Below are 25,213 nucleotides of genomic sequence, written 5' to 3' on the forward strand. Positions count from 1 at the left end.
CGAGAGACGAATAAAATATTTCCCCCCCCCCTGACCGATTGCCGCACCCACTTTAGCTGGCAATGTCCTCACACGTCACTGCGGAGCCCCCCCTGCTCCCCCCCTTACTTAGCCTTCCCCCCCTCCCCCCCTACTCCCCCCGCTCCCCTCCCCCCCTGCTCCCTCATCATCACCATCACCACCATCATCATCACCACCATCATCATCACCACCATCATCACCACCATCATCATCACCACCATCATCATCACCATCATCATCCCCACCACCATCATCATCACCACCACCATCACCATCACCACCATCATCATCATCACCACCATCATCATCACCACCATCATCACCACCATCATCATCACCACCATCATCACCACCATCATCATCACCATCATCATCCCCACCACCATCATCACCATCATCACCACCATCATCATCATCACCACCATCATCACCATCATCATCACCACCACCATCATCACCACCACCATCATCACCACCACCATCATCACCATCACCACCATCATCATCATCATCACCACCATCATCATCACCACCATCATCACCACCATCATCATCACCACCATCATCATCACCATCATCATCCCCACCACCATCATCATCACCACCACCATCACCATCACCACCATCATCATCATCACCACCATCATCATCACCACCATCATCACCACCATCATCATCACCACCATCATCATCACCACCATCATCATCACCATCATCATCCCCACCACCATCATCACCATCATCACCACCATCATCATCATCACCACCATCATCACCATCATCATCACCACCACCATCATCACCACCACCATCATCACCACCACCATCATCACCATCACCACCATCACCACCATCATCACCATCATCACCACCATCATCACCACCATCATCACCACCATCATCACCACCACCATCATCACCATCATCATCACCACCATCATCATCATCATCACCACCATCATCATCATCATCATCACCACCATCATCCACCATCATCATCACCACCACCATCATCACCATCATCACCACCACCATCATCACCATCACCACCATCATCATCACCATCACCACCATCATCACCATCATCACCACCATCATCATCACCATCACCACCACCACCATCATCACCATCATCATCACCACCATCATCATCACCATCATCATCACCATCATCATCACCACCACCATCATCATCACCACCATCATCACCACCATCATCATCCCCATCACCACCATCAGCATCATCACCATCATCACCACCACCATCATCATCACCATCATCATCACCACCACCATCATCACCATCATCATCACCGCCGTGGTGACTCAACACTCCTCATCACCCTCTCCCCCCCCCCAGACACGTTCATACACTCTTATCCATTACAACTTTGATGAGAGTGCTGTTTGTTGCCGACCGTTTGACGTTTTGGGCCCGTACTCGGCAGCTGTTATTTAAATACATTTTAAATAAAAATCCCTCGACACCCCAAGGTGTGTGGCCTCGCTCGCAGTTCGCGTAGCGGCCCCTAGGCGGCAATAGGCGCTCACTAACTGGGCTAAGGAACACAGGTGAGTGAGTCGGTGAGTGAGTAGGTGAGTTAGCGGGTGAGTGAGTGGGTGAGTGAGTAGGTGAGTGAGTGGGTGACTGAGTGAGTAGGTGAATGAGTGGGTGAGTGAGTAGGTGAATGAGAAGGTGAGTGAGTGGGTGAGTGAGTGGGTGAGTGAGTGGGTGAGTGAGAGGGTGAGTGAGTAGGTGAGTGAGTGGGTGAGTGAGTAGGTGAGTAAGTAGGTGAGTAAGTGGGTGAGTAAGTAGGTGAGTGAGTGGGTGAGTGAGTAGGTGAGTGAGAAGGTGAGTGAGTAGGTGAGTGAGTAAGTGAGTGGGTGAGTGAGTGAGTGGGTGAATGAGAAGGTGAGTTAGTAGGTGAGTGAGCAGGCGAATGAGCAGGTGAGTTAGTAGGTGAGTGAGTAGGTGAGTGAGTAGGTGAGTGAGTGAGAAGGTGAGTGAGTAGGTGAGTTAACAGATGAGTGAGTAAATTTAACACGTAGGCTTTCGCGACCAATGTTATTCATTAAAAAAATATATAAACGGTCGGGGTTGTAGCTGCTAAGCAAGAGCGAATTGTGTCATCACCGTGCGCCTACCAAGTGCGAAGATAAGAGGGGTTTCCTGTAATAACAATAATTATCATGGATTGTGGTCATCGGCAAACATGCGGTGCATATTACCAGATGGGTGAATCACAGGTAATCAATATATGATGAACTGAAGAGCCATGCAATGAAAAGGAGTATTAATTAATAATGCGCTTACAGGCAGCACTTAGCCTGTAGCTGTCAGAACGGTGCATTTATTTTTATCTTAAAGTTTCAATTGATGGCATGCGACACAGCGGTGGCGATGATGTGGGTGCTGTTGGGGGTGATGGTGGTGATGTGGGTGGTGGTGATGGTGATGATGTGGGTGGTGATGGTGATGATGTGGGTGGTGGTGATGGTGATGATGTGGGTGGTGATGGTGATGATGTGGGTGGTGATGATGGTGATGCTGAGGGGGGTGATGATGGGGATGATGGTGATGCTGTGGGTGGTGATGATGTGGGTGGTGGTGGTGATGTTGATGCTGTGGGTGGTGATGATGTGGGTGGTGGTGATGGTGATGATGTGGGTGGTGGTGATGGTGATGATGTGGGTGGTGATGTTGATGCTGTGGGTGGTGATGCTGTGGGTGGTGGTGATGGTGATGATGTTGATGCTGTGGGTGTTGGTGCTGTGGGTGGTGGTGACGTGGGTGGTGATGATGTTGATGATGTGGGTGGTGATGATGTGGGTGGTGGTGATGGTGGTGATGGTGATGCTGTGGGTGGTGATGATGTGGGTGGTGATGTTGTTGGTGCTGTGGGCGGTGGTGATGGTCGCTCGGGGCCCTCAGCTGTGCTCCCACGCGCACTGACATCACTCGCATCGCGTGCCGCGTCCTCCACAATTCTATTTTCCACCTCCCCACCCACCTCTCCCCCCCCCTCGTGATGAGCTCATCGGAAAGAGATTTATTCCTGTCGCCCGTCTGCGTCAGTGGGACTCACGGGGATCACAGCGGGGACCCTGCAGCAGGGCTCGGGGAGACGGGTGCCTGGTGTCCAGGTGGAGGGGTACGAGAGGGCACCTGTCCCGAGGAATGAGCGGGGTGGTCTGGCTCGGAGAGACGGGGGGGGGGGGGGTCTCTGACTGGTTCAGGGACGCAAGTGGATAGACGCGTAGAGGGGACTAAACGTGAGGGGCCGGGTCCCTGGCGCAGTGAAGGGGGTCCCTGGCGCAGTGAAGGGGGTCCCTGGCGCAGTGAAGGGGGTCCCTGGCGCAGTGAAGGGGGTCCCTGGCGCAGTGAAGGGTGTCCCTGGCTTCGGGGAGAGACTGGGGTACTTGTGGAGAGACGCAGAGGGGACCCTGACTCAGCGAGAGGGGGGGTACCTGCCCGAGTCCCTGGTGTTGGGTGTCTATGTGAGCCTGTGTGAGTCTATGGGTGTCTATATGAGTATATGGGTGTCTATGTGAGTCTATGGGTGTCTATGTGCGTCTATGTGAGTCTATTGGTGTCTGTGTGAGTCTATGGGTGTCTATGTGAGTCTATGTGAGTCTATGGGTGTCTATGTGAGTCTATGTGAGTTTATGGGTGTCTGTGTGAGTCTATGGGTGTCTATGTGAGTCTATGTGAGTCTATGGGTATCTATGTGAGTCTATGTGAGTCTATGGGTGTCTGTGTGAGTCTATGGGTGTCTATGTGAGTCTATGTGAGTCTATGGGTGTCTATGTGAGTCTATGGGTGTCTATGTGAGTCTATGTGAGTCTATGGGTGTCTATGTGAGTCTATGTGAGTCTATGGGTGTCTGTGTGAGTCTATGGGTGTCTATGTGAGTCTATGTGAGTCTATGGGTGTCTATGTGAGTCTATGTGAGTCTATGGGTGTCTGTGTGAGTCTATGGGTGTCTATGTGAGTCTATGTGAGTCTATGGGTGTCTATGTGAGTCTATGGGTGTCTATGTGAGTTTATGTGAGTCTATTGGTGTCTGTGTGAGTCTATGTGAGTCTATGTGAGTCTATGTGAGTCTATGGGTGTCTGTGTGAGTCTATGGGTGTCTATGGGTGTCTGTGTGAGTCTATGGGTGTCTATGGGTGTCTGTGTGAGTCTATGGGTGTCTATGTGAGTATTGAGTCTCCATGGTGACCACCAGGCTACTCCTGAAGCCGTCCGCGGGCTCCCTTGCCCACCGCCACGTTGACATGAAAGCGACTCTGCTGATGAGAGACTGAATGAGTTTGTGTTCATATTGTAACGCGTGGTGCTGAGACGATGCACTCCCAGAAAGATGCCGTGGTGGCTGATGGGATGCGACTCGTCCGCTTGTTGAGTTTGATTTATTAACATCGCTGATGAGTCCCGCGGGAAGCGAGACTCTGACTGGGAGGGGGGTGCAGGAGGGGGAGACGAGACACGGGGCGAGGGGAGACGTGGGAGGCAGTGGAGACACTCAGGGAGACGGTGAGACACGGGAGAAGCGGGAGAGGGAGGTGATGGTGGAGAGAGGGGGGTGATGGTGGAGAGAGGAGGAGGTGATGGTGGAGAGAGGGAGTGATGGTGGAGAGAGGGAGGTGATGGTGGAGGGAGGGAGGTGATGGTGGAGAGAGGGAGGTGATGGTGGAGAGAGGGGGGTGATGGTGGAGAGAGGGGGGTGATGGTGGAGAGAGTGGGGTGATGGTGGAGAGAGGGGGGTGATGGTGGAGAGAGGGGGGTGATGGTGGAGAGAGGGGGGTGATGGTGGAGAGAGGGAGGTGATGGTGGAGAGAGGGGGGTGATGGTGGAGAGAGGGAGGTGATGGTGGAGAGAGGGAGGTGATGGTGGAGAGAAGGGGGTGATGGTGGAGAGAGGGAGGTGATGGTGGAGAGAGGGAGGTGATGGTGGAGAGAGGGGGGGGATGGTGGAGAGAGGGGGTGATGGTGGAGAGAGGGGGGTGATGGTGGAGAGAGGGAGGTGATGGTGGAGAGAGGGGGGTGATGGTGGAGAGAGGAAGGTGATGGTGGAGAGAGGGGGTGATGGCGGAGAGAGGGGGGTGATGGTGGAGAGAGGGGGGTGATGGTGGAGAGAGGAAGGTGATGGTGGAGAGAGGGGGTGATGGTGGAGAGAGGGGGGTGATGGTGGAGAGAGGGGGGTGATGGTGGAGAGAGGGAGGTGATGGTGGAGAGGGGGAGGTGATGGTGGAGAGGGGGAGGTGATGGTGGAGAGAGGGGGTGATGGTGGAGAGAGGGGGGTGATGGTGGAGAGAGGGGGGTGATGGTGGAGAGAGGGAGGTGATGGTGGAGAGAGGGGGGTGATGGTGGAGAGAGGGGGGTGATGGTGGAGAGAGGGGAGTGATGGTGGAGAGAGGGGGGTGATGGTGGAGAGAGGGGGTGATGGTGGAGGGAGGGAGGTGATGGTGGAGAGAGGGGGGTGATGGTGGAGAGAGGAGGAGGTGATGGTGGAGAGAGGGGGGTGATGGTGGAGAGAGGGAGGTGATGGTGGAGAGAGGGGGGTGATGGTGGAGAGAGGGAGGTGATGGTGGAGAGGGGGGGTGATGGTGGAGAGAGGGGATGATGGTGGAGAGAGGGGGTGATGGTGGAGAGAGGGAGGTGATGGTGGAGAGAGGGGAGTGATGGTGGAGAGAGGGGGTGATGGTGGAGAGAGGGGGTGATGGTGGAGAGAGGGGGTGATGGTGGAGAGAGGGGGGTGATGGTGGAGAGAGGGAGGTGATGGTGGAGAGAGGGAGGTGATGGTGGAGAGAGGGGGGTGATGGTGGAGAGGGGGAGGTGATGGTGGAGAGAGGGGGGTGATGGTGGAGAGAGGGAGGTGATGGTGGAGAGGGGGAGGTGATGGTGGAGAGGGGGAGGTGATGGTGGAGAGAGGGATGTGATGGTGGAGAGAGGGGGGTGATGGTGGAGAGAGGGGGGTGATGGTGGAGAGAGGGGGTGATGGTGGAGAGAGGGGGGTGGTGGTGGAGAGAGGGGGGTGATGGTGGAGAGAGGGGGGTGATGGTGGAGAGAGGGAGGTGATGGTGGAGAGGGGGAGGTGATGGTGGAGAGGGGGAGGTGATGGTGGAGAGAGGGGGGTGATGGTGGAGAGAGGGGGGTGATGGTGGAGAGAGGGGGGTGATGGTGGAGAGAGGGGGGTGATGGTGGAGAGAGGGGGGTGATGATGGAGAGGGGGAGGTGATGGTGGAGAGAGGGGGGTGATGGTGGAGAGAGGGGGGTGATGGTGGAGAGAGGGGGGTGATGATGGAGAGGGGGAGGTGATGGTGGAGAGGGGGAGGTGATGGTGGAGAGGGGGGGGTGATGGTGGAGAGGGGGAGGTGATGGTGGAGAGAGGGGGGGTGAAAAGGGATTGGAGGTGCGGAGTCAGCAGTCGAGAGTACAGTGTACAGTGCAGGTGAGATGACATTCCCAGAGGGGTGGCCAGGGGAGGAGTGGAGAAGAGGGGGGTGGGGGGGGATCGAGGGGGGGGGGGGATCGAGGGGGAGGGGGGATCGAGGGGGGGGGGGATCGAGGGGGAGGGGGGATCGAGGGGGAGGGGGGATCGAGGGGGAGGGGGGATCGAGGGGGAGGGGGGATCGAGGGGGGGGGGATCGAGGGGGAGGGATCGAGGGGGGGGGATCGCGTGCGCCGCAGCTGGGTGCGAGTCTCCGCGTGGCGCTCCATCCTCTGTCACGTGACGCCGCCTGCTCTTGTCCGGGCAGAGGGACGGGACCACAAACCGGTTCCTCTGCCCCTGGCGACGCGATCCCGAGCCACGTGCCAGCCAGCCTCGTCGGGAACACACTTACAGTTCGAGGCGTTCCCATGGTTATTGCCAGAATTGTCAATACGTCTTCCTGATTCCCGTCTCGAACAGAGTGAGGCAATGGCCATCACCTTCCTGTGGCACCCACAGTACAAGCCCTGTTCATACTCCCCGCAGAGTAGTCGCTATTTTATCGCGTGATGGGCTGCGTCACCCCCGCCAGCCGGTTGTGTGCTGGAGAGCCAAGCCACAACATTTTCAATCCGAGTACGACGTTTTGCCAGCAATTACAACTAGCTTCGTCAGGTGACAGCCAGCTGTACTAGTGACGAATTGGCCACGTTCTGTTTACGTGACAACCCTTCCTAGTTGGCTGTGTCGGGTGGTGGCGGGTTTTAATGACACATTTATATATTTACGCGATCTAACCCAGAACCTCTTTTATGGATGATATTGGTCGCGAAAGCCTGCAACGTGAGCCGAGGAGGCCTATCGTCAGAAGGTTGTCGCAGTTCAACACAACACGGCCAGTGGCCAGGGGCCAGGTGCCGGGACGAGGCATCACGCGCCGCCCGCACACAGACGCCGATCCCTGGGCTGGAGGCAGCCGGAGTGAGTGGGTGGGTGGGTTGGTGAGTTCACCGAGTGCCATGGCGAATGCATAAACGGATGTGTTGGTTCATGAATTCAGTAATGGGCGAGTGAGTGAATGGGCGAGTGGATCAGTCGACGAGTGGTCGGGTTCGTCATCTGTTCCACCGTGGAGTGAATTGGCGGGTTACTGAGTGCCTTGGCGAATGCATGAATTAGTGGGTTGATGGATAATAAACATGGGTGCGTTAATGAATCAATTAATGAATTCATTGACGGGTGAGTGGATCAATCGGTGAGTGGTAGGGTCGCCATCTGTTCCACTGCGGACTCTGTGAGCCGGGGGTTCCGTTCCCAGCACTGCGCGGTCTCCTGCAGTGGCACGGCTCAGCCGGCGACAGATCCCAGGACGAGGCGCCTCCAGCAGCGCACGAACCCAGACGCCGGTCGCCAGGCTGGTGGCCACCCTGCTTGTGTGGACGAGCGCGTGCGCCAGGTATATTTTGTGGACGAGTGCGCGTTTATAGAAGCGAGTTTAATGTACACATTTACATGCGAGTCCGAGAGGACCCGTGCAGATACGAGAACATCAACATCACCATCACCATCATCCATCGACTGCATTCAACATCAAGCAGCACCATTGAACAGCATTCGTGACCAGTATGATTCATCCACCATCACGAGTCCAACCACCATCACCACAGTCTTCAACAACAGCGATCACCAGAGCCAACGAGGGAGCTCCTGCTGCTCCTGCTGCTGCTGCTCCTGCTCCTGCTGCTGCTGCTCCTGCTGCTGCTGCTCCTGCTGCTGCTGCTGCTCACATGAGCATCGGTGCTCATCTCCCATTTACAGCCCTGCAAATTCCACATTCCTCTGACGGGGGTAGGTCTATCCATAGGACAACTGCTGTTGATCTCCCCCACAAAGTCGTTTTATCTACCCCGGAGGTCAGGATGAGTCAACCCCCACCCAACCAGGATTCCCACTTTGCCGTCATTAGCACGTGGTGTGCAGAAAGCATCATGATCGTCATCACCACCATTTACTGCACCGTTCATCATCACCACCATCTCTTCCTGCACCATTAAAATAGTCATCACTCATAACGAGTCCTCATCACCGTCTGTGTCACTCATCAGCGGTGGTGGTGGTGATTATGACGGTGACGATGCTCGTTCTTCAGAGTCTCCTCTTCTGCTTGCAGCAATCACCACCACCACCGTCATCATCATCTTCCTGCAGCATTCAACCACCGTCATTGTGCAACCATCGCGCGTTGCATAGTCATCGTCCACTCGCAGCATTCCCAGGTCGAGGCCGAGTCCATCCCTGGGATGGAGCGAGGCGGGTGGTGTCGCGTGCGCCCTTCCAATCTTTCCGTTCAGGGGCTCCTCTGCTAATTCCCCCGTGCTCCTCCGTCTCCTCCTCCCATGCACTCCCTCCTCCCCCTCCTCCCCCAGCTTCACAGCAGACCTCGAGGGAGCGCCGTCGCCCGTGGTCGCGGTCGCTATAGGAGCCGTGACGCGAGCAGTGCGGCGGCGGCGGCGGCGAGGCCCATCGCCGGCCCCCCTCCCCGGGGCGCCGTGGCCCCGGCGGCCCCCGTGCCAACGGCGGCGGCCACCCTCGGTTCGTCTGTGCGGGAGGCGGCGGAGGGACAGGGCGGAGTGAGACGCGGCGCGGGGACAGCAGCGGAGCTCGCGTCGTGGCGCCTCGACGCGTTGTGAAAGGGCACCCCCGGTGGCAGCTGTCTCTGTGCGGCGTGAAGTGTGTCTCGGCACCCGGGCCGCAAGCGGGATCCCTCCGCTGGTAGGGGGCGATGGATCCTACGTGGTCTAGCCTAGGGAACCCCCAGTGGCAGCTGTCCCTGTGCGGCGTGAGGGTTCTGGGCACCTGGCCTGCAAAGCCGGCATTTAGTCTGCCAGCACAAGGCGGCAACGATTGCTGCTGCTGCTGCTGCTGCTGCTGCTGCGTGTGATCCCATTCAACTAATATGACGATCGTTTTCGAATTTGGCGAATATAAGCCGTGAGTCTGGCACACAACGGCCTAACTCTTGCGAACGGTGTCAGGGAATCTTTAACGCCCTCTGTGAGTGAAGCAGACGGCGCGTAGTAGCATTGCTATTGCGGTTGATATGTACAGCCACAAAGTTAACCAGGGCGGCCTGCCGGAATCAAACCGCAAACCTCTGTAACAAGCGGCGTTTGCACCCCCGCTGGGGCCCCTATGACACAAAAGGTGGCACATGGGAGAGGGGACACCTGTCTGTGAGTGAGTCTTTGTGTCTGTGAGCCTGTGTGTCCGTGTGTGTAAGTATTGTGCGTGTGTGTTATAGCTTCACTCAGCCTTCATAGAGTACTTGGTGAAGTGTGAAAAATGTATGTAGCCAACTGCGCTAATTGGAGGTGTGCAAGGGGAGACAAAGGCGGCCAGGCGTAGTGCTGGCCCAACCACCCCCTCGTGTGCCATGCCGACCTTCATAGGTGCTCACTAATAGCACTTTCCCCTACAAATCGGTTCAGGCTATTCGGGCGGATCTTTGTCTCGTGTCCATAGTTAGTACCGTATTCAAATGTCGAGGTATATAAATGCACTGGATACACGCAAGCAGGCGTCTTCAATCGCGAAGCACAACAGGAATCTCGTGCACGCTTCGCATGTCCAGATGACGCAGCCATCTGTGATGGTCCCCGCTCACGAGAGCGGAGGGAGACTGGCATTTAAAATGTAGCCAGCGAGAAAGGCAGCGATACATCTGCAGGGCGGTTTTACCCTTGCTGGGACTCGTCAGCACAGTCCAGAGGCACCGCTGCCTACTGCTGCTTGTGCCCGAGGGGGCTCGGATTGAGTCCCCTGCCTCCCACGCTGGGGGGGGGGGGGGGTGATGAGTTCGGCAGCGCACCCGGGGCGACATTCAAATCAGGCTCCGGCACTTTCTCCACCTCAACAGTCGGCCTGACAGTCCCATAACATATCGCTGTGTGGGTGGGTGTGTGTGTACGTGTGTGTGTACGTGTGTGTGTACGTGTGTGTGTACGTGTGTGTACGTGTGTACGTGTGGGGAGCGGTTGGTGTAGTGGTTAGCGCGCTGCGCTACGAATCTGGCAACCCGGGTTCGATTCCCGCTCACGGCCAACACCAGTGACGATTATGTGAACCGATCCTGGGCCTCCCCTAGGTCGACTAAGCCTGAAATGAGTACCTGGTGCGGTGTGTAAACATCGCAACTGGGGAGACAAAGGCGGTCGGGCGTGGTGCTGGCCACCCACCCCCTCGTGTACCTTTCCGGCCTTCATAGGTGCTCGCTAACAGCACTTGCCCGTACAGTCTGTTAAGGCTATACAGGGGATCTTTATCTTCGTCTTTTTTTGTGTGTATGTACGTGTGTGTGTGTACGTGTGTGTGTGTGTACGTGTGTGTGTGTGTGTGTAAGTGTGTGTGTGTACGTGTGTGTGTGTGTGTAAGTGTGTGTGTGTACGTGTGTGTGTGTGTGTGTACGTGTGTGTATGTACGTGTGTGTGTGTACGTACGTGTATGTACGTGTGTGTGTACGTGTGTGTGTACGTGTGAGTGTGTGTACGTGTGTGTGTACGTGTGTGTGTGTACGTGTGTGTGTGTGTGTGTACGTGTGTGTATGTACGTGTGTGTGTGTACGTGTGTGTGTACGTGTGTGTGTACGTGTGTGTATGTACCTGCGTGTTTTTCTACCCAAGGTGGGTACCGAGTTCTGCTGCCGCCCACGGACTACTGAGTGAGAACTTGTTGTGTCTTGCTCGATAACAGCGCTTTCCCCAACAGCCTGGTAATAGCTATACGGGGGATCTTTGTGTTTGCTTGCCTCTGTGTGTGACTGTGTGCCACTGTGTGTGACTGTGTATGACTGTGTGTGGCTGTGTGTGTCTGTGTGTGACTGTGTGTGTCTGTGTGTGACTGTGTGTGTCTGTGTGTGACTGTGTGTGTCTGTGTGTACACATGTGATGTGTGTGCCAGTCTGTCTCACACACACATGTCAATGCATGTGTCGTAGTTCATAAAGACTGTCTTCGCCAGGCAAAAGTTTTCAACAGATATAATAAGGAACTGATGTGATTTTATTACACTTTTTATCTACGATCAGACACTAACATTTACTCAAAAAATTTCGTATCTTTTCACCAAAACTAAAACTCTTGACTTGATTCAACTTCTTATATTTAAAGACGTACTCATTGGAAATCACTCAAATTTAAAGAACCCGTTCTATTTTTTATTAGAAAGAACAAAACATAATTAACTTAATACTCTGTGAGGGGAAACTCCGAAATATCTCAAAATCAATAAAATAATCAACAATGGTTATCGCTTTCATCGTATTTGCTGTTTCACGTGGACGGTTTCTGAATGACACGCACAGACATGTCTACGGGACACTTAAACCGAGATTTCGGGGGCCTCAACTTGAGAAATGTCTGTTTTTCAGATGTTTCCTTTTGTTTGAGTCCTCAGAGCTACCTATGTACACAATTTCAGCTTTCAACCTTGTCGGGAGGTACTCAAGAGGTTTTTCAGACGTACAAGATTAAGGTCTTTATTTATGTAGACACTAGCTTGTTTTCCCGTCCAAGGACGGGTGAATATTGCAGTGAATCTGAAATATTCAATAGAAAAATTGTTCAGATCATGATTATTAATGAGGGGGGGGGGGTTGCCCCATGTGGAGTGACGTCATGCGCGGGACACACATCGCCTTTTTTGTCTCGTTATATTAGTTGCTGCTTTTATTTCTTTATTAGCTTTAATTTCCATAAAGAAAAGTAAAAATTAAGCTAATTTGCATAAACCTTCATGCGGAGTGACGTCACCCATTCATGATTATTAATGAGGGGGGCTGGTCTATGTGGAGTGATGTCACGTGCGTTACACACTGACATTCTTGGGTAAATATAGTAGTCAATGTGTGTGTGTCTCTGTGGGTGTGTCTCTGTTTTTCCTGTGCGCGTGTCTGTGTGTTCTGTAGTGGGGAGAGGTAGTGTAGTGGTTAGCGCGCTGCGCTATGACCCAAGTTCGATTCCCGCTCTCGGCCGACAGCAGTGACGATTATTTGAACCGATCCTGGGCCTCCCCTAGGTCGACTCAGCCTCACATGAGTGTTTGGATGCGGTGGATAAACATCGCCACTAGGGAGACAAAGGTAGCCGGGCGTGGTGCTCACTAACAGCACTTGCTCCTACAGTCTGTTATGGCTATATGGGGGATCTTTGTGGTTTTATGCGTGAGCGTGTGTGAGCGTGTGTCAGTGTGGGCGCGTGTGTGACCGTGCATGTGAGTGTGTGCGCCCGTGTGTGAGCACGTGTGAGCGTGCGTGTGTGTGCGAGCGTGCGTGTGTTAGCGTGCGTGTGTGAGCGTGTGTGTGTGAGCGTGTGTGTGAGTGTGTGCGTGCGTTGCCCACCTGCTTGTGCGGGACCTTCGCTCGCCGTGCGATGCGAGCGTGTGGGATTAGCCGTAGTGTCGCCTGGGTTAAGGGTGGGGGTTAGGGTGGGGGTTAGGGGTTAGAGCACGCGATGGACTAAGCTCAGCCAAGCAAACTCCATGCTGTTAATCGCCGCTTTCACAACAATACCAATTGTTAGATTAACAATATTCACTTACACAGGAATCATATTCGTGAACATTATAACGATGACGATGATGTTAATACGGGGTCATGCATCGACTCTCAGAACTCCTATTCAGGAGGGTCCTGCGACATTGGCGAGTTTGACCAATTCCATATTACATTAGACTCGTCTGGTGACTGCTGCTGCTGCTGCTGCCACTACTGCTGCTTGTCTGGTGACTGCTGCTGCTACTGCTGCGTTGGCAGTGGTGCACAAGCACAGTGAACTAACTAACTCTTTAACTCTCCTGCGTTCGTCAATAACTCCGCTCCACACACCGCGCCCGCTTCGTATCTCACTGGCAGCAATCGCATCTCCTGGCCACCACCTCGCCGCTCCCCCGAGGGGATTTGAGGGTTTCACAGATCTCCGTGTGACCCACCAACCCCTCACCCCGGATCACGAAACCTGCCGCCGCTGGCAGCGCACCCGGCTCGCCGAGCGACGTTAGCGAGTCGGCGCTTGTGGGGTGGCGCTGTTGGTCGCGGTCGTGGTGGTGATGTGGGGAGCGGTGGCGCAGCGGTTAGCGGACCGTGTTACGAAATCAGCGAACTGAGATTGATTCTCTGGCCAGGACCCACTTCAGTGGCAAGTCAAATTTATTTACTTTTTTGTTTGTTTAGCACAGGACCAAAGGCCCAAAACGTCGATTGGTCAGCCACAAACAGCACCCCCATCAAAGTTGTAATGGATAAGTGTAACGCGTTTGTTGAAGTGAACGAGGTTATTGTTTTTTTAATCACTTTGAGGGGGGGGGGGGAGACAATGGTGACGATAGGAGGGAGATCCACAGTCGAGCAGTGCGAGGAAAGAAGCAGCGAGAGAGAAGCAAGTGTGAGTGTGGTGAGTGGGTGGGTGGGTGAGCGTGTGAGTAGGTGAGAGTTGCGCGAGGAGTGTGAGTGTGGTGAGTGGGTGGGTGAGCGTGTGAGTAGGTGAGAGTTGCGTGAGGAGTGTGAGTGTGGTGAGTGGGTGGGTGAGCGTGTGAGTAGGTGAGAGTTGCGTGAGGAGTGTGAGTGTGGTGAGTGGGTGGGTGGGTGAGCGTGTGAATAGGTGAGAGTTGCGCGAGGAGTGTGAGTGTGGTGAGTAGGTGGGTGAGTGAGCGTGTGAGTAGGTGAGGGTTGCGCGAGTGGTGTGAGTGTGGTGAGTGGGTGGGTGGGTGAGCGTGTGAGCGGGTGAGTGGGTGGCTGACGAGAGGTTGACTTGGTGGCTGACAGCACGGGCGACTCACCTGGACCGCAGCAAACGTGGACTTTGAGGCGATAGCAGCGGGAGTCACCCTTGAGCAGTGGAGTGGCTGTGAATGAGACGTGCTGGTTAGCGTGTGTCCACCCTAGCGTGTGTGTCCACCCTAGCGTGTGTGTGTCCACCCTAGGGTGTGTGTGTCCACCCTAGCGTGCGTGTGTCCACCCTAGGGTGTGTGTGTCCACCCTAGAGTGTGTGTGTCCACCCTAGCGTGTGTCCACCCTAGCGTGTGTGTGTCCACCCTAGGGTGTGTGTGTCCACCCTAGCGTGTGTGTCCACCCTAGCGTGTGTGTGTCCACCCTAGCGTGTGTGTGTCCACCCTAGGGTGTGTGTGTCCACCCTAGCATGTATGTGTCCACCCTAGCGTGTGTGTGTCCACCCAAGTGTGTGTCCACCCAAGTGTGTGTCCACCCAAGCGTGTGTTCACCCTAATATGTCGACGTGTGTTTCCATATAGCCACAGTCATACCTGGGTACCCACATGTCCCTTGCCTGTGTCCACCCCCGCGTGTGTAGGTGTCTACGAGGGTTCGGCACGTGCTCGTATCGTAAGGCAATCGGACACCACGAGACACGCGCCGCCCTCCCCACACAGCCACCTATGCTCGTTGTTGTGTTGCTTCATATTCTCAACAACGTCGCCAGTGGTGATAATTCTGTGTTTTTCTTTGCAGCGTTGAGCGTCGAGCTAGGACCCACATCTCACAGAGAGGGTCCGTGCCAATAAACATCTTGGCAATTCACCGGCGTTAGCACAAGCGAAGCCTGACTCTACTGATGTTGAACCAGTGCTGCTGAGATTAAGCGCTCCCAGAAGGAAAGCTGTGGGTGGCTGACGAGATGTGTAAAACAACATATAATATATATAGATGTTTTGTATAGCTGGGCAAATGTGTGAATGAGGCCGATTGTCTGCTTGTTAATTTTGTTCACCACATCACAGGCGGGTGAAGGCAGTGGTGGATCTAGGGGTGGGGTTCACTTCCTCCTTGAGACCCCACGTTGGACTGATGCTGTATTTACCAAAGGAAATACATCAATTTTGTTCTTTTTTTGTATTAACTTTGTCTCCTATTTATAACGCTTGACATTTTGGGGCCACCCCCTTCCCCCCCCCCTCCGTTGGGAATGTTCTCGATCTGTCCTGGTTGGGGGGTTGGCCCAGCCCATCATCCCTTCCTCCTGGGGTCCACAACATTGAGCACCGCACCACTTCGTGCAGAACGCCAACTGTGGTCCCCCCCCTCCCACCTGCCATAGGAATGTGGAGGTGCATTCATCGCCTCTTCATTTTGTTTGCCGTACAGTGTAATAACCAGTATTGGCCCAACGTTTGGGCATGCAACGTTGGCCCAACGGCAACATGTTTACTCGGAATGACCTGGGTTTGATTACTGACGCAGGCCGCTGTGTGAATGTGTGTGTGTTTAATGAGAACGATGAATAATTTATCTTGACGCTGTTTACCCAAAGGAAATAAATATACAAAAACAACCGCACAATGACGGCAAGCGGAGGGAACTCACAGATGTAGTAGTAGTCCTGCCCGGGCGCGAACTCAAAGCCCAGCGAGAACGGCGTGAACCGCTGGAACTTCTCGGCGAACCTCAGGGGCGCCCCGTGGTCCCGGTGGTGGGGGCCCCGCTGGAGAGGCCTCCCACAGCGCCACCGCACGGACCCCCTCGAGTGCTCGCAGCGCGCAAACCCCGCGGCGTCCACCATGTGCAGCACGGGCCGCTCCGCCGGGGGGGGCGGCGGTGGCGTGGAGCCCCCCGCCAAAGAGCCCCCCAATTCAGGGCCCTCCAGTTCGGGGGCTGTAGAATGCGGGCAGTAGACGTCCATGTAGTCGTCGATGTGCACGGTGAGCGTGTAATCCCCCGTAAGTAACCTGGACGGGAGGGAGGAGGAGATCGCCGACATTACAAACAGAGACTCGAATTACGAGTTTTAAAGGGAGAACCACCAACGTTGCTTTAAAAAACCTGGCAATAAAAAACAATCGGGTACGTTTTACATGGGCACTATCGTTCTCATAGCGCAGGCCGATCATCACGCGCAGGAAGGCGTCGCTGCGTTTGACATCCTGCGATCGTTTCGCGTTAGTTCAACAATGTTGCTGTCTGAACTGGCCTAGGGCACCCCCGGTGGCAGCTGTCCCTGTGTGGCACAAGGCAATCGTCGCCAGAGAAGGCGCTGCTGCTGCTGTTGCTGCTGCTGCACAGTCTCCAGGAGTGCCACGGCAGGAGGCGGCGTTGCTCTATCCAGCGAGTAATTTAGCGATGTGTATCATTTTTCCAACTTGGACCGTGCTTCGTTTAGAATGAGGTCGCGGGGTCGACAACGTCTGAATTTAACGTCCACTCTGAGTGAGGCAGACGGCGCATCGTCGTTCACGGTCAATCCCGCACCCGTTAGGGGCGTGCTGCACGATGTCCGACGTTTCGCCGCGTGTGCCGAGAACCCTCGTTCGTAAACTGAAGACGCTATCCAGGCTCAAACCTGCTGAGCTTCAGAAGTCAGGGCCCGACCTCGCCGCCCTCACGGAGAAATGTTCGCGGGTTTGGGTCCACAATGTAACAGAGACCTATCACTCACCGACTGATGCACTCACTCATTCCTTCACTCACCCAGTACAGTAATTCATTAATTAATCCATGTTTATTCATCGACCCACTAATTAATTAATGCATTCGACAAGGCACTCGGTAACTCACCGATTCATATCCACAGTGGGACGGGTGGCAACCCTAACCATGCATCTCTCTTCATCCCAAGTTCCCTGTCCGCTTCGTCTCCCCATACCTCTTCCCGCACTCCCCATGTGGCTCCTATCCACTCAGTTTCACACTGTGTATGTACGCGTGTTGAACTTCTTTCGCACCGTACGTAGCCAACCGTGCTAATCGGAGGTTCGGAGGAAGGAAAACAAACTTAACACAACAAGCTTTCAGTTTGGATTATTTTGAAATGCATAGCTCCAGTGGCTTCCTAACATCGGAAGCAAGAGCGTTCCAGACGGCCGCAGAAGCGCATCTGAAAGCGCGCGATGCTTTGGCCGTCTTTGTTCGATGGCCAGCAGCCAAAAGCCGCGGGGAAGATGCCCGCCGGAGTTCGCGTGATGGTTCACACTCTCCTGACGAGATCAGCGAGGTGGTGTTGTGGTCCATCTGTGACCAGCACTTCGTGTGTGTGACGAGTGCCACCTTTCTCACAATGCCTTCGTTCGGCAACCGAAAGCCGATGGAGCTCGGCGAGCGCCGGACGCACGCGGTCGGATCTTGCAGTGTCCGCCACGACACGTGCCGGGGAGCCGCGTGTGCACGCTGCTCACGCGGGTTTTTGTTTTGCCAGACGTCCCGTAGAGGAGGAGGAGGTGAGTGGCAATCATCGAGCCTTGTCGACATCACTTTCCCGACACGTCTCCCCCCCCCCACCCCCCTGATCACCCTCCCCACCCCCCCCCTGATCACCCTCCCCACCCCCCCTGATCACCGGGAGGGTCGCCGGGGCTCCCACGGGAGGCCGCTGTCCCCGTCCCCGGCGACTCCCGCAAACATCCTGAGAGGCGGCAGCCAAACAGCGCCAAGTGGCGGCGGCGGTGCGTCAACAGCGGCGCACGCGAGCCGCGTCCCCCCTCCCTCTCGCGTGAGGCGGGGGAGGTTAAAAGCGCCATTCTCTGAGAGCCGGGGTGTTGTTTATGACTTGGCTGTGGCTACGGCTCTTAATTATTAATTGCCCGCGGCTATCTCCCTCCCCTCTCCCTCCTTCCCAGAGTGGCGGCGTTGTTGTTTTCGCGCTAAACTCCGCGGCGGCGGCGTTGTCGGCATTGTGCGCGCGCCGCAGGATGTGAACGCTCCGCACGCCGCTTCCTTCGCTTCCGAGTTCCCACAGCGTCCCGCCACCACCACCAGCACCACCAGCACCAGCAGCAGCAACAACAGAAACAGCAGCAGCACCCACCACCAGCACCACCACAAGCAGCAGCACCACCAGCAGCACCAGCACCACCACCAGCAGCAGTAGCAGCATCAGCACCCATCACCAGCACCACCACCAGCACCCCACCACCACCAGTAGCAGCGAGTGTGCGGGACCCTCTCCTCCTGCTGCCCCTCAGCACCCACCACCACCAGCAGCAGCAGCAGCAGCACCAGCACCAGCAGCAGCAGCCATGGCCAACAGCAGTGACCCCCACACCCCGCTGGCCACTCGCTCGGTGCACTGTCACGCGTCTGTGTCTCGCAGTGGCTCACAACCCACACGGGTTAGAACCCCGTGTTCTTGTGCAGGGAAACCGAGTTTTCAGGTCCATACGGCGTACAGCCGTTTCAATACGGGCAAAAACACATTTGTGTTGTCTCTTTGTTTGTGTTTTTCCCTTGCGATGTGACTTTGTAGGATGAACGTTGAGATGTATAAGGGGCACGGGGTGACCAATAAGGTCTGAGTTGGTCTCTAATAAGGTCGGACACTGATAGGGGTGGACAGGGATGGACTGTCACGCGACAGACCTCGCAGGTGCCGTGGGTTTACCGACTGACTGAGATTCCTGACTGGCCGTGCACCCAGCCGTGGCCCCTGCTGTGCCAAACGACACCAGCGCCACCAGCGCCACAAGCAGCAGCAGCAGCAGCCACCACCTCGGAGAATGGCGTGATGAGGTGAAGTCGTGAGCAGGCTGATGGCGCAGTGGTTAGAACTCTCGTGCCTCACCACAGCAAGAAGCCAGCAGACATGCCAACCCTGGCACAACTTGGCTGTCTAACATTTGCCCCAGTTTTGTAAGGGCCTGGGTTCGACTCCCGACCCGTCCGCCTTACCGTGCGGAGTGGACGTGTCTCTGCAGGAGAGTGAGAGTGCTCGTTGGAGTCGTCCCTATGCTCTCTCTACGCCAACTCTGTATGGGGTTGCCTCCAGGTTCTCTGATTTCCTCCCTCCCACAGCCAGAATAAAACCCACAACACACAGTGTTAGCCGGTATCGGGCTGGAAAACATCCCACATCTGACATCACCTGCACATTACTCAACAGGGATCACATCGCAGGAGCAGTAACATCGCCCCCTACTGCGGATACTTGACAGCAGGAACCTCTCCTGAGAGAGGGAGAGTCTTGAGACACGGTGAGGCTTTCCTGGGTAAAACTAGCAGAATATATTATTGGTTCTTTCGATAAAGTCACGTAGAAGGAAAATAACAAAATAATAAAAATAAAACATAAAAAAAAATCTCACGACGTTTCGGCCACAACGCAAGCAGCCGTCCTCAGGTGAAGAGCAGAGCTGTCGGAAAGTCATGAGGACGCTGTCTTTCCGACTTTACCAAAAGAACCAAGAATATGAATCCCTGCAGTCGCGAAAGCTTTAAATCAGAATTTAGCAGAATATAAGCAACAAAAACATGATCAGATTCGACTCCTTCCTACCTTTTTTTTCCACATCCCATCAGCCACAAAGCTTTTCCTGGAGTGCATTTGTTCGGCAGCCTTAGTTCAACACGAGCAAAACTCTGCGACATTCATCGCCTCATCAGCAAGGCCAGACTTGCTGGTGAACTGCCAAATGTTCATAGACAAGGACCCCCCCCCCCTCTTAGGCTTCGATGCTAGGTGCCGTAACACCGACCAGAATCAGAATCTTTATTTTTCCTGGAGAAATCCGATGAGCTATGAAGCTCTTTTTCACATGGGATCCCGTAGTGACTGAAGCCGTGTTGGCTGATGGGATGTGTGACGAAGACACGTGTGTATTTAATGTGGAGGGGCAGATGTGGGAAGGAGGCACGTGTGCGTATTTATGTCGTTGAATGATGACCAGGGTGCTGATCATGGTGTACAATTGTTGTTGTGGCACGTGTCGATTCATGTCGCGAAGGGTCTCCCCACATTTCCAAAATGGCCATTTCAATTTTTACAGTGTATATAGTTATAGAGTGTATTTAAAATCACAGTCCAATACTTAGTGTGGCGAGTGGGTGAGTGAGAGTGAGTGAGCGAGTGGGTGAGTGTGCTGTTGTTACCTGTAGTTTGGTGAGTGGGTGAGTGAGAGGGTGAGTGTGTTTTTGTCACCTGTAGTGTGGTGAGTGGGTGAGTGAGAGGGTGGGTGAGCGAGTGAGTGAGTGTGTTGTTGTCACCTGTAGTGTGGTGAGTGGGTGAGTGAGTGAGTGTGTTGTTGTTGTGAGCTGCAGCGTGGTAGTTGAACACAGTGTGGTGAACGAGACAAAGGAGTCAGCCTCCTAGACCGATGCCTCCGTTTATCCAGGATGGCCTCACTCTGAGTCTCAAGACTCCTTTTCCGGAGGCTCCTGCTACAATGGGATGTTTGGCCAAATCCCCTTTTAACTCGGGAGTTGTTTTGTTTCCTGATTGAGGGGGGGGGGAAGCAGGAAATCGAAGCAGCCAGAGAGAAAAAAAATCTCATCTCTCGTGCGAGCCGGCCACGTCCTCACAGGCGGATTCACCAGCCGACTTGCTGTGTTACCACATCCGCACCGCCACTTCCCCAGCTCAGCGGATTTTGGGAGAGTTTCTCAAATCTCTCGCGTGGTCCGCAAACCCTTGCCTCTGCAAAGCCACAGCCGGTGGGTGCCCTGCGAGCTGCATCATGGAAGTTCGCCCCCCACCCCCCAACGACGTCGCGAATAAGAGACGTTGTACTGCACTGTGATGGAATCTATGCCACCGAGCGGGCCGTCTGTGTGCTGCTGTACTGCGTCCACAACGAAGGAGGTTATAACTGACAAAGTAAATAAGTAGGCATTTCGTCTCCTGCCGTACATTATTTGTCTCTGAACACACAACATATATATAAATAAATATTTGTTCATGTCACATAAGCCTCACGCGCCTTCTTCGTGATTATCTTGTGTTTTGTATTACAGGACTCCTCTATTTACGAACATTCGACTTACGAACTTTTAGAGATACGAACAACCTGTCCGCATGTTGAGTTGCCTGTCCGGACTGAGAGTCGTAAGTTCAACCACCGCGCAATCAATGGCGGTGGTGGCATCTGCATCTGCATAACCATTGGCATCCACATCTACAGGAGATTATATAACTTTTAAAGCCACTCCCCGTGTTAAGTGTACATGCCGTGCAACATGTTTGGAGTCGACAGGAGTAAAGTTGGACTTATGAACAAATCGACTTACGAACAGACCTGGAACCTAACTCGTTCGTAAGTAGAGGAGTCCCTGTTTCCAGTTTTGTGTCGAGCTACAGAGAAGGCCCTCGCCAATTCACATCTGGCGGTGCACCACAGTGGTTGTTGGTGCCAAGCAAGCCTCGCGTTGCTGCTGACGAGACGCTGCCTGTGTTGAACCGATGCTGTTGCAATGATGGCACTCTCAGAAGAACGGCTGTGTGGCTGATGGAATGTGTAAAAAATATGCGGATTGTATTTTTTATGGGGGGAGTCGGAAATTAGGAGGCAGACTGCTTATTTATTTATTAACTTGAATGACGATTGTCTATCTGTGTGATCAGCGTCTGAGTCACTGCGTTCAAGGGAGGAGGAAGGTTCCAGGATTTTGTCCAACACCTGTCGTGGGTGTCTCTTACTCACCCCTCGCCACCACGAGGAATCCCGACTTACACGTCACCCCGGGATTACCTCACCGACTCACCTGTTACCTCACCTACCCTCTCACAAACACATTACCTCATCTACTCACCTACCTGTTGACTCACCTACCTGTCACCTCACCTACTCACCTGGTAGCTCACCTACTCACCTGGTATCTCACCTACTCACTCACCTATTAACTCGCCCACCTGTTAACGCACCTACTCACTGACCAGTTACCTCGCCTACTCACCTGTTAACTCACCTAATCACTCACCACCCGTTAACTCACCTACTCACTCACCTTTTACCTCACTTATTCACTCACCCACCTGCTAACCCACATAATAGCTAACCTGCCACCTGTTTCCTCACCTCGCGTTTAACTCTTCCCATGTCACTCTCCCTCACCTCCCTGTGCCCCCTCCATCATAACAATAATAATATAACTTACATTTGTAACGCGCGTGTCATCCGTAGGTCCCAGTGTGCCACCGTGTATGGAAAGCAGGGAGTAGACTATGTCTGCAGGGTACACGGCCAGGGCTATGGGCTAAAGGCCACTTTAGAGAGGTGAGTTTTCAAGACAGAGCTAAACATCTAGAACGACGCCGTCTGACTCGCAAAGGAAACGCGTCTCGGAGTCTGGGAGCTGCACGGTGCCAAGCACGATTCACCGCATCGCGCACTTTCAGATGCGCTTCTGCGGCCGTCTGGAAAGCTCTTCCGATATCAGGAAGCCACTGGAGCCATGCACTTTTAAGTCTACATTGAAAACGTATTTCTTTAGAACTGCTTTTTTGTGTTGAGTTTGTTGTCCTTCCCCCGCACCTCCGATTATAGCGGTTGGCTACGTACGTTGCGAAAGAACTTCAACATACACACATTCCCCCAGCAACAAACGCCTTGCGCTCGGAGTCCTGAGCAGGAGGCGATCCGAATATCTCAAGGATCTCGTTGGGGAGTCAACACGGAACGAGTTCCCCGTGCCCCCCCCCCCCCTCACCCCCCGCCGCCCTCCTCACCTGTGGTTGCTGCTGTTCCAGTAGACGGCGAAGCGTGCGCTGGAGCAGCGCCCGACCCCGCAGAGAAGCAGCAGCAGCAGCGGCAGCAGCAGTGGCAGCGGCGGCGGTAGCGGCAGCAGCGGCATGACCGGGCCGCGACTTCACCCCTCCTCCTCCGCTCCCCTCTCCGCCTCTTCTCCCTGTGCCCGGCTGCTCGCCCGCTCGGCCCCGAGCTGATCCCGCTCGGCCGCGTCAGTGTCAAGATCCGATTCCGGTGCTGATCACGAGATCATCCCGGGACTTGAGTCTCCACGTGACGCCGCCGCTTGTGGTGCTGACGCCGGTCCCGTTCGCTGAGTGAGCCGGGCGATGGCCACGAGACGAGTCTGGCCTGGTCAAGACCTTGATCCCGGGGCTGCTCCCGTGTGGCCGCTCTCTACCGTGAACCGAGTTGACCTCTAGCCCATCCGAGGCTGGTCGTGATGGACGTCAGCTGTGCACGGCACCACCTCCACCCTCCCTGGCTCCTGTTGGGGCGTGAAGGGCAGGCACCGGGAGATTGAAACAGTTGCTGAGCCGCACGACGACAAGCGGCTAGAGACAAGCAGCACGGTCAAAGTTGTGACACATACGAGTGTGTAACACGCTTATTTACTCGAGCAGGGTCATTGTATAAAGAGCTTGGGGGGAGGAAGGAGACGATGGGAGGGAATGTGCCTTGGAGTGTGGTGAGTATGTGGGTGAGTGAGAGGGTGAGTGCGTGTGTTGTTGAGTGAGTTGTCACCTGCATTGTAGTGAGTGAGTTGTTGAGTGTTGGTGAGTGTGTTGTTGTGACATGTAGTGTGTTGACGAGTGTGTTGTTGTGACATGTAGTGTGTTGGTGAGTGTGTTGTTGTGACATGTAGTGTGTTGGTGAGTGTGTTGTTGTGACATGTAGTGTGTTGGTGAGTGTGTTGTTGTGACATGTAGTGTGTTGGTGAGTGAGTTGTTGTGATCTGTAGTGTGTTGGGGAGTGCACTGTGTGTGTTGGTGAGTGCACTGTGTGTGTTGGTGAGTGCACTGTGTGTGGTGTATAGTGTGTTGGTGAGTGCACTGTGTGTGTTGGTGAGTGCACTGTGTGTGGTGTGTAGTGTGTTGGTGAGTGCACTGTGTGTGGTGTGTAGTGTGTTGGTGAGTGTGTTGTTGTGACCTGTAGTGTGTTGGTGAGTGCACTGTGTGTGGTGGTGAGTTCGTGAGTGAGTTGTAGAAATACCTGCAGTGTGGTGTCTGGGTACAGCCGTGGGTGCACGAGACGACACGGACGGTGCCTGGCTGGCTGCAGCAGGCAGCAGGCAGGAGTCGCGGTGAGGTGAGGCGTGGTGTGAGCTAAGCTCTTCTGACCCCGCACAGAGCTCGACTGGGAGTATGATGATGATGAAGCTGGGAGGAGGAGGAGCCACACCAATGGGTGGGTGGCTGGGAGGAGGGGGGCAGACCGCAAGGAGACACGGACAAGTCAATATTTACACGCGGCAGGCGTGCGGCTGCGGGCGAGGGCGTGCTAGCGATGAGTGTGTGTTGTTGTTGTTGTGTATTAGGTGCGCGTCTATGTTGGGAGAGAGTGTTCATGGTGAGCGCGCTGCGCTACGAACCCGGCCGTCCCGAGTTCGATTCTCGCTCACGGCCACCACCACCGAGTGACGATGATCTGAGCCGGTCCTGGGTCTTCCAGGGTCGACTCAGCTTCAACTGAGTACCCGGCGCGGTGCGCAAACATCGCCACTCGGGATACAAAGGCGGGCGGGCGTGGTGCTGGCCCCCACCCCCTCGTGTGTCGTACCGGCCTTCACAGGCGCTGCTCAATAATATCACTCTTGCCCTAACAGTGTGTTACAGGCTATGGGGGTGATCTTTATCTTTGCCATGTCTTTGTGTGCCGTAGGTGTTCCGTAACAGCCAGCACTTGCCCCGTCATTGTGTGAAGGCTATAGGTTGTGGGGTTTGGATCTTTGTCTTTGCGTCTCTGCGTCGAGGGGCGCCGCGGTGGCGTGGAGATACCATCTCGTCCGAGTGGCGAGCCCACACGAGACGTGATGGTGAGACGGTGTGATGGTGAGGTGGTGTGATGGTGAGATGGTGACGTGGTGAGGTGGTGTGATGGTGAGATGGTGACGTGGTGACGTGGTGAGGTGGTGTGATGGCGAGGTGGTGTGATGGTGAGATGGTGTGATGGTGAGATGGTGTGATGGCGAGGTGGTGTGATGGTGAGGTGGTTGTGCCGCCTGTCTGCGCGGAGTCCGCGTGGATTGTTCGCCGGGTCTCTTAGGGTTTTGCTCGTCTAGAAAAAAGCACTCGCGTTTACATG

At 54.8% G+C, this 25,213-nt stretch overlaps 1 protein-coding gene across 3 annotated transcripts; it reads right to left on the reverse strand.

The window, feature by feature from the left end:
- Window positions 1–7,922: 7,922 nt before the first annotated feature.
- LOC133354114 (ephrin-A2-like) lies at window positions 7,923–24,250 on the reverse strand. 3 transcript variants are annotated; one of them, XM_061570697.1, is made up of 6 exons: window positions 24,122–24,250; window positions 22,891–23,396; window positions 15,828–16,189; window positions 14,288–14,353; window positions 12,852–12,914; window positions 7,923–9,055 (listed from the first exon to the last, which is right to left on the reverse strand). In XM_061570697.1, the coding sequence occupies exons 2-6, from the start codon at window positions 23,013–23,015 to the stop codon at window positions 8,931–8,933; spliced, it is 741 nt and encodes a 246-aa protein (XP_061426681.1). In that variant the 5' UTR covers window positions 23,016–23,396; window positions 24,122–24,250; the 3' UTR covers window positions 7,923–8,930. The 3 variants fall into 3 exon arrangements, with proteins under 3 accessions (XP_061426681.1, XP_061426684.1, XP_061426682.1); XM_061570700.1 differs by lacking the exon at window positions 12,852–12,914; XM_061570698.1 differs by lacking the exon at window positions 24,122–24,250 and having other exon boundaries at window positions 22,891–23,573.
- Between the last annotated feature and the right edge of the window lie 963 nt (window positions 24,251–25,213).

Source organism: Lethenteron reissneri, chromosome 46 (assembly GCF_015708825.2).
Source record: "Lethenteron reissneri isolate LAM-NWPU_2019-01 chromosome 46, ASM1570882v1, whole genome shotgun sequence".
In the NCBI taxonomy this organism is placed as follows: domain Eukaryota; kingdom Metazoa; phylum Chordata; class Hyperoartia; order Petromyzontiformes; family Petromyzontidae; genus Lethenteron; species Lethenteron reissneri.